We start from the raw sequence: 14,248 nt of genomic DNA, 5'->3' as shown, positions 1-14,248 counted from the left end.
TATGCGAGTTCTATCAAGTTCTCACAAAGATCTCAGACCAAACAGGCTGTTGCTAATTCTCTGAAGTTTTAACACTGTAAACACACTTGCAGGACATATTTACTTTTAAAAAGTCACAAAAATTATTACTCTATTTTTCTACAAACTAGCTGCAGAGTGTTTATCGCTATTCTACATACTACCAAGTGAAAGACACCAATTTAAAAATTATTACTGTAGACCAATGTTTCTCAAAATTTTCAAACATGTGACCATCACCTGCCTTATTCCTTTAGGTCTAATACCCCAGAGCATTGGATTGAGAATCCATTGAAATTACAGAATAAAAATGTTTATGCTCTCTACCCTGAAGGAAGTGAGTGGATACCGACAATTAAAGTTAGCTAGCAGCTCTGGGAGTAAACATTTGCATGTAGTAATTGCAGTCTGTTCTCACTCCCCCATTTCCTATCCAGACAAAATGAGCAGGAGCTGACTGCTGCCATCTACAACCACCACCACAGGGGTACTGACCCACAATCCAAGAAGCCAAGAGGCTTTCGAAACTAACAGTCTTCACCTCCATTTCAAGACAGGGCATTCATCAAGATGGTATTAAATAGTCAGTTACACAATAACTCAGCATCCCTATTCTGGATCCTTCATTATGGAGGTTATCCAGAAAAGGGAAAGAACAGCACATTTCCTGTCTCAAAACCTAATCACTACTTGAACTTTTATAAACCTTTCCAATATTGTTAATATAAAAGACAAGAATTTACAGTGACAGAGATATTGTCTAGTGTTTGATCCAATAGTATATATGAAAAAATGACATACTAAGATAGGGAGCTATGTATCCTTCAACTACAGAGCAGATAAAATGTATTCCTATTAACAAACAGAAAGCTCAATATTCAGACTTCTCTGATTTTTTAAGTTCTCATCACCATGTAGCAATGAGCATATCTGGAAGAGGTCACACTGGCTACACCTCACTGCCTAAGGTACATCAGTATGTCAAGAAGCAAAGAACTCCATAACACACACGCACAAAAAAAAATAAGTAATCTCTGAACAACCAAGAACATGAGGCACAAAATTCCTCAATAGTGTTATCTGAATAGTTTGACTGTTTACACACCAAAAAACATGACTGGAAGCTAAGAGAAGGAACATGAAGAACGTATGGGGAACCCTGACTTACTGCTGTTCTCCTGAATCTGGGCTACTACTCCACTTTGGCCATTTGCTGAAAGAGCCACAGTGCTATCAAAGACAGTGCTACCAAACGTGGTCCCAATAACTAGGCTTTTGCTCCTAGATGACCTGTAACAACAACTGAAGATGACGATTCAGTTTTATCCACATCTCCTAGAAGTGTCAGGAAATGCCTACTACACTATTATACTCCCTCAGAGGGTGTGTGTGGTGGTAGGGAATCTGCCTATAGTTTGCCTATGGCATCTGCCAGTTATTTATGGCATTGACACCTTTTTTCTATCTGTGTTTTGTTCTTCACTCATTCATTGACATTCAAGCCTTACCCTTGTTTCAGTGGGCAGTCTCTACGCTAAACTTCTCCAGATTCCTCCTGCAAGGAATACTCAAGGCTCGCACCAGAAAAATCAACTCTAGTCTGACCCCAAAAAATGCTCAAGCCTCTGTAGAATAGGCAGGGCTCCGTGGCAGTACTCAGCCAGTGGCAGAAAGGCAATATCCACTTCTTCCCAGCTCTGTGAGGCTTCACCTCAGCAGAAGCAACCAGAACGTGCAATTAAGTCAAAAAAGGGAATCTTCTTTGTCAACTGAAGCACACAAGGGCTGCCGAATTTTCAGTAAAACCCTTTCCTTCTCCACTTTGCTTAAATGGGTTCTGCAGCAATGAAAAGCTATTCTGCCAGCATGGAGCAGAAGAGATAAGTAGATTAAAAAGTGATTGTTCCTTAAAAGAAGGAGTGGTACCTCCTGTGTAGTGATTGACAGATTCGTTCTACCTCCAAGGCATTGTCTCAGAGCACTGCTGGTCCCATCACAAAACAATTGCTTCTTTGGGGTGGGGGCTTGAAGAGGATGGAATTTGGTTGGTTGGTTTTGATAAGCTCTACAGCAAACTGTAATATCCTCCAGGAACTTCCTTTTCTAGTAAACTTAAAACCCAGGAAAAAAGATTTGTTCCTCCTCTCAAGAAGTAACATTTGTCTGCATCATAGGTAGACGTGACAGGAGCTGCAGCACACAGTAGCAATTTAACAGCCTATATGAAAAGTTTAAAACAAGTCTTTAATAGAAAATGTCATATTGCAGCAAAAGCTTTGACATGTTTAGGAGACTGAACAAATTTAAAGAAAGATGAGAGACTCATTTCTCTTTCATACTTTTGGAGACAGTTCAGATGAATGAGACTAATCCTGAACTGCCAACATATCTCACTTATTCTAGATTTCACCTTTTATTAATACAATTTTTTCGTTTTTCCCAAATGTCTCGCCTCAACTTCAGTGTTGTAAATACGTGGAACACACTACCTGGAGGAAAGGGCAAAAAATGAGAAAAAACTCTTCCCAAACACCTGTTTCATCTGAATTGTGACTATGAACTATGTAAATTTGAGCATTCATCAATTACTGAATAAACACAAGGCAGAACATGATCTAAAACTTTTTGTTTCATTTCTTTCAAAAATGCAAAAACAATGGAGACAAGCTGGAGAGGCAGACAACTAAATATAAACTGAAGCACAAAATTACACAGCCCTGAGTCTCTGAACGTGGACATCTTTCCATTTATAGACCTTCATACGCTTTCCCAACACTAACTCGTATTGAGTGTAACTACTAATGAGTAACTATACATCATATACACAAAGACTAAGGTCAACAGTCTTTCATTAAATGGTTTCACAGCATAACCCAACTGTAGAAGACAATGTATCTAGTCAGCAGTAAACAGCAGAAGTGTAGTATGTAACAGCACCTATTTAATTCAGAACAAGGTTCATGAGTATTCACTATTGTCTAATATCCTTGAAACTCTAATTTGGCAATTCTTTCAATTTTTCTATTAAAGATGCAGACTTCTACATGACATGTTTAAGTCCATGAACAAGACTTATGTTTTTTCTCTCCTGCAGGTCCATTAAGGGTAGTCCACAAACTATGTTACACTGTCTAAAAATCAACTTAATGGGTTCAGTTTGCAATTTATTATGCTCAACTTACAAAACGGACCTTCAAACAGTCACTCTCACTAATATAGATGAAAACAGAACTCTTATTAATACAAATAGAAGCAGAATATTACTTGTCTGAGTGGGTCAATGAAAAATGAATGATAGCTTACCAGACTCATTTTTCATTCACTTATTGGTAGATACGGAGTCACACAGACCAGTCTTTAAGGATCTGTATAAAAACCGTAGCAGGAGGTGAAGTAACAACATGGGGTAATCAAAGTCAGTAAATACTGTGCCTGTGATTACTTACACAAAGCTTAACTCTGTCTCTTATACACTCATCTGTCTTATTATTTATCTTCCACAAGACCCAAACCCCTTGAAATACACACATGCTTTAGTCAGCAAGGACTGAAGGATGTTGTCCTCCAGTAGAGTTGGATACTGGGGATAAACAAAGAAAATAGACTAAAATTAATTTCTTTTAAACATAAATTCTCAAAGATGCTACTAATTACAGTAGGGACTTTATTCTAGAATTTCTGGCTTTGCTGACCTTTTAGTATGTAATTAAAAATACAGAAATCCTTTAAGTTACCTTTTCTGCCCCACCCCCCAAGCATCTGCAGACAAATATAAATGACTTTTCAAACACCAAAAGGCACTGTCTGTAAATGAGTAAATCTCCCCAGCCATGGTGCAAGCTTCTGCCCACCTGTCATCACGTTATGAAACTCTTTTTTAAAGAAGTTGTATTTAAAAAATAACAATTAACTGGTTTTGTTCAAGCTTCTAGAAGAACTGAATTGGTAAAAGGCTAAATATAGGAAATTCTAGTTCAACAGATAGCTGTCACAGCTATAGAATGGAAGTGCTTATACAACCAAAATAGTGATATTGCCCGTATTACTAACCAAGGTTCTTTTAAAAACACTCAATGGCATTTCTACCAGTGCTCATTACTATAGTGCCTGAAAATGGAAGAGGATTATAAAACACCTATAATGAAACTACTTATTTCCTAAGAATACTTCAACCTAACAATAGTAAAGAAGAACCGTCTATACTTACTAATTTGAAAACTGTTAGAGCTGAAGTCTAGATCTAAGTTTACACTTCAGAAAGTCTGATCTTTCATGTTTAACTTTGCAAGGTAACAGAAGCATTTTCAGACACGAAATAAGTCTTTGGCTTATTTCAGTAGCTGTATTCATTACTTAAGGTGCAAATATCATGCCTGGGGAAAAAAAAAAAAAAAGAAGAGTGTATCAGGTCAGGATTGCTTAACTCAAAAACAGAGGAATAAAATACAAAGTTTTGACACCAAAAATCTGCCTACTTCATCTCTCCTCCCCAAAAGAATAAAAATTATCATCAATATTTTGAAGACTAATGAGAAGTTCCGAGTTCTTTTGACTCACTTTAGAGGTAGCAATCCTAAAACAACTTTATTCAGATTAAAGTAAGGGAAAAAAATTCTGAACGGCTTGTGTAACAGCAGGAAATATGTTCCTGAAAGAAATACAATAGATTTAAGGTTTCTATCCTAAACAAAGTTGGTGTTAGAAGAAAATATATGAACCTAATTAGAACAGTAGAAATGGAATGAAGAAGAGCTGAATTTCTGGGAGTAAACCATCTCTCTCATCTGACAGCAGGATCCTGGAGGTTTAGAAGGCACAGGGAGAGGCAGGTAGTTCTGCACTTAGAGAGGTCAACTGTGTGTCCGCAGCTGTCAAACAGGATCTTGTCAAGGGTGAAATGACAGATAGTAGAAACAGTGATACAAAATTTTATAAACTAGTGGGCATGCTCTTCCCCATTTACAAACAAGGGCCAGATCCTAACAATTTCATTCAAGTCATTTAGCATTGCACTGTAATAAAATTTTAGAACAGCCAAGGACATGTTTTTCAGAATCTGAGGATTATGGGAGTATGAGCAAACTGCCACAGTTAGTTCAGCTACACATTTCCTCAAAGTAGCTTACTTGCAGGCTCTTCTAAGGCTCCTTCTCTTACAGAAGGAAGGTAGCTCATTCCTCTTCCACTGAAATTATTTCCACTTTACTAAAGACTTAAGAGCAGAAAGGAAAGTTGTTTGTTTACCTATAACCTAACCAGATTTATTAGCAAAGATTAAAAATTGTTGGATTTCTCAAATTTCAATGGGATTTAGGTCCCTGACTCTCTTAATCTCCTTTAAAACCCAAGTGTGGGACTGTAACATTCCAGGTAATGTGCAGTAGTTTGTCCTGAAACTGCCATAACAGACGACAGGTCACTGTCCACAGAAGCAGCACTGTTACACCCCAGCCTGCTACTCACATCACTCCTAACTCTAAACCAACAGAAATACTTCTTTTTATTTTTAACCTAAGTCAAAATGGTTTAAAACTTTGATTCAGTATGTGATTGTACTTCTATTCATTTTAAGAACATTATCCCAATACTACAAAATAGAAATAAATACCATTAATTAAGAAAGCGGCAATTTCATGAGGCTTTTGGCAAATCTTTTATATTTATGACTTGTATAATATTAACATTATAATGACTTTAAAGAGTAACAGAGATGCTGTGCGCCTCAACCCCAGTTAAGAACTGCCAGGGAAAAAAGCAATGCTGCTCTGCACATCTGTACTTTCTGTGGAAGGCACCAAGTCTCCTCAGGGGTACCATCTCTCCAAGTGAAAAAATCCATTAGTTCATTAACTTCCCGGCCTTGATGACCTGGATTCAGAAAGCTTCCCTGAACCACAAATGGCCCATTCCTTGCCCACTCAACTTCAATGCAAAACCCATAAGAATTATTTCTGTGTTTTTTCAATTAACCTACAAGTAGTACAATATTTTACAATTGTTCAAAAATTGACACTATTTAAAGGGGAAATCTGTGAAATGCACACCAATTTATACAGATTGCAGACACATTTCCTAAAGCCATTTCAAAACAAGGAACACAATGAACGATTTGGGGAGGACAAAGGAAGAAGGGGATAGGGGGAGAATGTAAAAGGACCTTTAGAGGCTTTGGGGCTTGATGACAACTCCTCTTCCATAATGCTAACAGCATAACAACTTGAGAACTTGTATAGTAAATAAAAGATAAAATTTTATGGTAGACAGAGGCCAACAGAGGATAATTTTTTTCCTCAGTTTACTTCGGTGAGGGGAAGAAAGATACACTTAATAAATCACTTATACATTTACAGATAATCAATACTGCTGCATGCCGACAATAACCTTTCTCTGGGGAATTTTTTGCTCTGTAAAGTGCATATGCCATGATGATCAGATGCACAAATCAGCAGTGCCTGGAAGAGCAAGACTAACACTGAAAAGAGTACAACAGAAAAAAAAATCCAGAGCTAGATATGGAAATTATATCCACATATATAATATCAAAAATAGGTCTGCTGAGATGCTACCAACACTTTAAGAACAAAAGTAGTATGAAAGTAGAAAGAAAGTATTTATTTCAATAAAGATTCTTCACAAACAAAATGTAAGAAACAAACACACACTGCTTGTACATGCAGGATAAGAAATGAATGTTATGAATTTTTGATGATACAAGCTAGTCTAATTTTGTATCTTTCACATGTATAATTTAAATTATTATTGTCTTCGATTATGTTTATTCGCATTACTATTAAACAAAAAATTGGCATTTCCACAAATGCACTTCATCCATAACCATAAACAAATAAAGCAAGTTATCTGTGTACATTTTGCATACTATTATACCTTATTTAAACTACAAGCAAGACAGTTTCATCCCTCAAACAACCATTTTATGCACAACTAATTAAAGAATCTAGGCAACTCCACAACAAGCACCATCCAAATGTAACTGTTTATTACAGTTTTGTCCTCCTGCCTGTACTCGGGTATTAAACACACTTCTTTCCTTCTCTAAAATGCATATGTTAAAAATGTTGATATGGAAGTTCTTTTGTTAAATCATCTAACAGTACTTACTCCTGCTGATATGCCAGTACTTGAACCTTCAAAAAAGAACCACTAGTGATTTAAAAATTCTACTGGCTTTAACAGAACTTCAGAAAAATAAAATAATCATATGATAAAAAGTATGCTTGGCCATGGTATAGTTCTCTACTAGAGTACCTTCCTACTACTTGTTTCCACAAAAACTGACTCAGAATGAGAAACACGAGCTCACTTCTCAAGAGTTGGTCTTCCACATGTACAGCTACTAGAAGCTAAAGATAACATCCAGTGATCACATGCCTAAGGTCAAGAACCTATTTTGGACTGTAAGAGAATCACTGTGCATTTTATGAATGGACTCAATCAACTTAAGAAAATCTGTCCCAGTCTATCACGAAAACATACAGAGAGATTATCAGACGCTGCAGATGAGTTGTGGTGATGAAAATTTAAGAGCACCTGCATTAAGACTACCTGCCCTACAGATCAAAGCTAAAGACTTCAAAATACATATTTGAAATTCTGGGAAGTGTTGCCACTTACACCATGTACACCTGCCCAGAAGAGATCTAAAAAAGTAACGTTTTGAAAAGCTGTAATAATTTCTCTAGAAAAAAAACGTACATTTTTTATGTTACTTACTATTATTATAACTCTTTATGTAGAATACCAAAAACTCTTGATCAGTTTTACAGAAACTCTCATAAAACCCTTCTACCTGACACTATGAGGGAAAAATGGTAATTCCTGTTTAATAATGCACTACTATGCACACAAAAATGAGAGGGTGGAGAAACCTACCAAGCCACTTGAAAAAAACTCAGATTGAATTAGCCAGTATAAAAATCTTAACAGAATGATAGTGGTGTTAATTTACACTCTTGCACGAAAAATCAAGCAAATTTCAAATACAGGCAAGATACATAAAGAACAGTACTCTCCAATGCCATGCAGAGGCACTTACTCAAAACTCATACCAACTAGAAGACTGCTCAGCACCTGAGACCCAACTAACAAGGAAAATCGAGAAAACTTGCAACTGAAACTCAAGCATCTACAGAACTCAGAAATTCTAATGAGATTAGGTTAGACCACAACTAAAATAAACTATGTACAGCATATTAAAAAAAAAAAACCTCCAAACAAAAACCACCTACAACTACTCAGAGTCTACCCTCAAATTAGTGTTATCATCCCTTAAAAATTGTAAGCATCTCTTAAAAATTCTAAATGTAGTACTAGGGCAATCAGTCTGCTCATAGCATTTCATTAAAAAAACACCTGTGAAAACTAGAATGCCTTCATAAGATTGAATGTCCAGTAAACAGCAAGTATTTCTTACATTACTACAATCAGAGTTGAAGAAGCCTGCAGTAAACCATCCTCCAAGTCTATCCTCATCCCATCCTCCATGCCTATCCATTCACTCACCCATATAGCGCACATGCTCTAAGGTTTATAAGACAAAGCAGAAATACATGTACTGCTTACATAATCTGAACACTTAACCACAGTACAATGTGTTTTCTATGGTCTATCCACTCTAGGGTGCTCAAGACAAAATTTACATCAACTTTTTGAATTGGTAGATCTACACATTATAAGTTGAAGCATAAATTTAACAAACCTCATCAACTTGCATCATCAATCCCCAAGATTCAAAACAAACCACTGAAGCAGTCAGCATTCCCTGAGAGAGAGAAAAAAAAAGCCTTCTGCCCACACAAAGCCTAAAACAAGTGGCTGTTAGATCTGAGGAAAAAGGAGCTGTGGCAATGAAAATATGACTCTTAATACTTTCTCATGAAAGAGTTGAAGCTACTTCTAAGTTTATAGAACGAACTTTGAGGAAGAAGTAGCATCAACTGATAAAGAGGGTTGAAAGAAACAAAATGCTGTCTGCCTTTTTGCACAAGACCAAATGAAATGAGAATTTTCTTGGGCACAAGTTATTTCAAATAAAATGAATCAGTTAAGCTTTTTTTTATATACACACACACTTGAAAGACTCGTTCTGTTGCAAGTGCATGTGTAGGATCTCTCTAAATGCCTTCCAGAATTCACAAGGTAATCATATAATACTGATCTACTGGAATAGTTCTGAGAACTGGCAAAATGCTATTTTGTAGCGTTGCTCTAGAGAGGAGAGATAGCTCCGCAGGAAATGAAAACGATTAAAAGCCCTCAAACCCCCTAGCTCCCCCAGCTACAAAAAGATCAAACCCAGTAACCTACATCGGGTCATGCTGGTTTTCAGAAAGATGTGTCCAACCAATTTTATGGTGACAACTGAGGTATCGTGCTGAGAGAAGGATGAGTTCTCGCAAAAAAGCTCATTCAATGCCGCTTAATGTTACTTGTATAAATGTTGAAAATTAATTCCCAAAATGTTTTCTGAGTTCTCACATACTGTTCATTTTTGTAAGAAATGTGCATTTTTTACTTTGTACAACTTTTCCATCAAAACACATTTAAGGCTACTGTTTTCCACTACCTAAACAGTTACAGCACAACAGCTCAAATACACTTGCAGGAAAAATAACTTATACCTCCTAGATCCCCATTACAGACATAACATCTCTCCCGAAGTTTTAAGTGCAAATCTAGCATTCTTTAGCACCACTTTTCACAGATCAACTAAATCTTAAAATTAGATTTGCTGCAAGCCTATTTGAGAGCTTTTACAGTATTCCTCTAGCCAGCAGTAATGGGTTTACTGACAGGTAAGCAACAAGAGCCAATATGAGACCCCAAGAGTACATTAAACCAGGGAAGGGAAGAAAACAACCCTCAACTCTTCTCCAAAACAGGTGCAATTAGTTCACGTTTTGTAGGAGTAACAAACCTGCACTTTCACATAATGCACATACTGTGTATTCAGCAAAAATATTACTGCAGTCCTCCAAATAGTTGAAAGAAAAAAAAATACTTACAATCTATAACCAAATTACATCGCCAACAGTTACTCGACAATTCAGAAATTATTTTGTTATTTTTAGTGTCCAACCACAACATATTCCTATTTGTTGCAGTGTGTATGAATTTGAAACAAGAAAGTTTAAAGATTGCTTAAGAAAAAACAACCTATACTCACTCAAAAGCTGTCTTATGCTATTGCATCTTTCACTTTAACACTATTCTGAATGCTATCTGGATAGACCTTATACAAATATAGAACAGCTGTACATTATGAAGCCCTTAAAAGTACCATAAGCGGTTACTGAAAGCATAATGGAAGACTTCTACAGTGGTACATAACGTTACCTAACTGCATAAATTTAACCTCATCAGTTTGCTCTACTGAATACACAACAAACTTTCATAAAAATTTATTTCTATTATTCCTTCTAGATTTAAAAGAATGCCCAAGTCTGAAGTCTCAAAAAAGAATGCATCCTCATCTGGACTACTTCTGATGCAAAGATTATTAGTAAATCAAGGCCAACAGGAGCACACAAGAAACTTTTTAGTAAATTAGTTTTTAAATTGGGAAAAGAAAAGCAGTTTTCCTGTTCACGATAGAAAAAAATGCATGAATCTATAGAAAACTGTTTTCCTCTACTACTTTTGATTACTCTGCAACCCACTTCAGGAAAACAGTACACCACGTACTCAGTCATTGCCCTTGAGGTAAGAAAAAACACATCAGAGCACGCACCAGGAGCAAGCAAATATTAACGGACACTTGGGATGACAGATAATCTGCCACTAATTACAAGAAATAATAAAGAAGGAATCTAGAATAAAAATAATGCCAAAACATTAAGATCTCTAGGTACAACATGGGTGGATTTAAAACATTTTGGTCAATTTTACTTAATTTCTAGCAAGATAGAAAACTTTGGAGTAGTACTGTTTTGCAAATTGCTATTTCTCCTTTCCTTTAGCTACTGTAAAATACAACTATCAGAAATAGCAAACATATTACAGAAAATAGAAAATACTAAAGAGACAGAACCTAAACGGAGGGAGTTACCACAATACTGCTATATTCCAGGAACCTTACCTCTCCAATTTGGCTACTATATAATAGTAAACAGCTACTTCCACACAAGAAGCAAACTATAACAGGTAGACCTGATGAGGAAAGATGATCAATAAGAAGACAAATCGAAGCAGCCTACAAAGTCACCTCTGGAAGCACTCTTAATTCAGAACTGAAGAGCAGAACCACCAAATTTGAGATAAAAGAGTGAAGATCAGTAGCTGAAGCACAAATAGTACACTTTCTAAATATAGACTCTATCCCACACACAAATGCAACCTCATTGACATGAATAATCCCACTTGCAGTCACTGGCACTATTGACAGGACCAAAGCTATACAACCACTTAGGCCTCCACAAAATTTGCGTTAAGATTTTTACATGAACTACAGCTACTGACTTGTGCAATTATGAAAGAGGGAGCCCTCCAAACCTCTCAACCAGGCGCATGCTTCTTTCCTATAAACACTTTATCAAGAAGATTGACAACAAAATTGCTTAGAAAAGAAAGCCTATTGAAAGGAACACCTGAAAAATTGCAGTCAACAGATGTCACCAAACATTTAAGGTCTGTAGGCCTTGATGACTATTTATTTATTGAATTATTATAGAGATTTTTTTTTTTTTAACTTTTAACCCAGACATTCTTTACGTAACTGAAAAGAAAGACAATGCTAACAAAAACAGTTTCAGATGAAAACACCCAATTACAATGTTTAGTTTTATTTAAGAGCAGGGCTCTGTACGAGCATTCTTCATCCCCCAAACTAACACCATATGCTCATTTACATAAGTGATGAAAAAAGTAAAACACAAACTAAAGTTCATCTTATTGTTAAGTGTGCCTTTGTTGGCTGACCCATATCTACATATTCACAGTTGGAATACATGAATCTTTATCAAATTAGAAGACTGCTGTATTTTTGGTGTAGCTTGTTATAAAACACACATATTGGGTTTGTGATGGTTTATTTTTGTACAGGTTTTCCTACTATTTGTTAGTAAAGCCCTGGCCACATTGCAGCAAGGTTTTTTTATTCCTATAATCCACCATGTCCTAACAAAACTGACATTCTTGAAAAAGGCTGTTAAAAGAAATAAATGCATTTTGAAGATCAAAAAACTTCCATGAGATAAAACTCATTATTTCATAGCCTGTTTTGCTCTTTTGACTTTTATCACTCAATTCCACTGTAAATGATTTAAAGCAAAGAGTAAGAGGAAAACAGTATAAATCAGATTGCTATGATTAAACCAGCTGTTGAGAATATATGTAATTCTCTAATTTCATCAGAGTTTTGATGAAGCAAATATATTGATATATTCATTGCCAGTGAAATAAGATAAACAGGTACATCCAGTTTCTCCATAAAGGCCAGGCACATTAGTTCTACATTAGTCCCTGCTGGGACCAGAGGTAACATCAAAAAGTTAACGCTAAACCTTAGAAGCCAGTGACTCAACTAAGTATCTTCTTTTTAACGTATACAGCGATGAACACACACGCTTCCTGGACATCCTCTGGCAGACTGGAGCTTTTCTATTTCTCTCATACCTCAATGTCATTAATATTACTGTAGTTGTTATTCTGTTGTAAGCTTTAATTGAACCAACTGTCAAAACACAGCAAGCTTTACGGCTGTACAAATTAATAATCTGGCTCATTCCCCTCTAACTCAAGGGGATGCCATGCTTATGGCTCCACCAAACGTGCATGAAAGTTACCTATGCCTTGATGTTTATAGTAACATCTTCTGTAACACCTGGCATTGTGCCACCTAAATCTTATAATCATACGACTTATAGCCTCTTTTACAGAGCAGGGAGTGAAATGAATGCACCAAGAGGAAACTCTCCAGAAGACATAAATAAATACACACGCCACCACCGCCACCCCCCACCCCCCCTTTCCGGGGTTCACTATTTTTGTTGATGCAGTCGTACAACCTTCGACTCCTTCTTTGAGGCCTTTTCCTTGAAAACAAAGAAAGCAGCCCCCTCCCCCGCCCCCCAACGCCGTACGTGGATTTTCGTAATTGATTTGCCCGACTGATGAGGGAGCCGATAACCGCGGGGACCAGTTCCTCCACCACCTCCCCGCGGCCGCGCGGCGGGGAGCACCGCTCCCCCGGGATCCCGCCCGGCCGCTCGCACGGGGGGTGCCCGAGGCCGCCGGGGCCGGCTGACAGCTCCCCCCGCACCGCCCGCCGCCCCCCGGGGCCCGAGGCCGGCCCGGGCGCACGGCGCGGCTGACAGGGCGGCGAGGCCGCGGGGCCTGCGGGCGGTCGGAGGCCAGGGCCTGGCGCGGCCGCTCGGCCCAGCCTAGGCCCGGTACTCACAGGGAAAGCTCGGATCCGCATCTTGGTGTCCTTCCGGCTGCCCGTCCCCTTGCTCAGGTTCGACATCTTCGGGCCCGGCAGCAGCGGCGCCTCCCGGCCGGGGGGGCGCGAGGGGACGCGCGGCGGGGCGGCAGACCCCGGGAGCGGGGCCGGGGGCCGGGCGGGGGAGGCCGCTGGCGACCTTCGCTCCGGGCTGCGGCCCCCCGGGGCTGCGCGGAAGGCGGGAGGGCCGGACCGGGCCGAGGAGGAGCGGCGGCGGGGGGAGGCGGCGGCGAGGGGCGAGGCGGCGGCGCAGGCCCCTCACTCACGGCGGCGGCGCTTCCTTCACCCTCCTCCTCCGCCGCGATGGCGGACAAACATCGCTCAGTGCGCAGGGCCGAGCGCCCCCCCGCCCCCCCTCAACCACCTTCCTCTCCCTTCCCTTCCCACCGCCCAGCCAGCGAGAGACAGATCCGGCCGCGGCGGCGGGCGGGGGCGGTGGCGGCGGGAGGGCCGCGGGGCGGAGCGCCGCCTGCGGGGGGCGGGGGGGCCGCCATCGTCGCTCTCGCGAGGCTTCCGCCGCTCTCGCGAGACGGCCGGGCGGCCCCCATCGCTCCGGCGGGCGGGGCCGGGCGGTCCGAGCTGTCACCGCCGCGGCGGGAGGGGAGGGAGAAGGCGCGCGGGAGGAGCGGGCGCCGCTGATTGGCGGGGAGCGACGCCGCGAGAGGGCGGGGCCCCGTCCCGCCCAGTGAGGGGCGGCGGGGCGGGGCCGGGGGCGGAGTCGCGTTTGGTTTTTTTTTTTTGATGGGTTTTTGGTGGTTTTTGGGGGGTGGGGGG

At 39.8% G+C, this 14,248-nt stretch overlaps 1 protein-coding gene across 1 annotated transcript in view; it reads right to left on the bottom strand.

Moving 5' to 3' along the window:
* Positions 1–13,929, bottom strand: part of CUL3 (cullin 3) — a 59,389-nt gene extending 45,460 nt beyond the window's left edge. Inside the window, exon 1 of the mRNA XM_042796556.1 lies at positions 13,433–13,929. Within this exon, the coding sequence (XP_042652490.1) occupies positions 13,433–13,498 (66 nt within the window). The 5' untranslated portion in view covers positions 13,499–13,929. The remainder of the gene's footprint in view (positions 1–13,432) is intronic.
* Positions 13,930–14,248: the final 319 nt, after the last annotated feature.

The sequence above is a fragment of the Tyto alba genome, unplaced genomic scaffold, assembly GCF_018691265.1.
Source record: "Tyto alba isolate M040663 unplaced genomic scaffold, T.alba_DEE_v4.0 Super-Scaffold_10, whole genome shotgun sequence".
In the NCBI taxonomy this organism is placed as follows: Eukaryota; Metazoa; Chordata; class Aves; order Strigiformes; family Tytonidae; genus Tyto; species Tyto alba.
The sequence above is the reverse complement of the archived record's forward strand: the minus strand, read 5'-3'. Positions and strand labels throughout refer to the sequence as shown.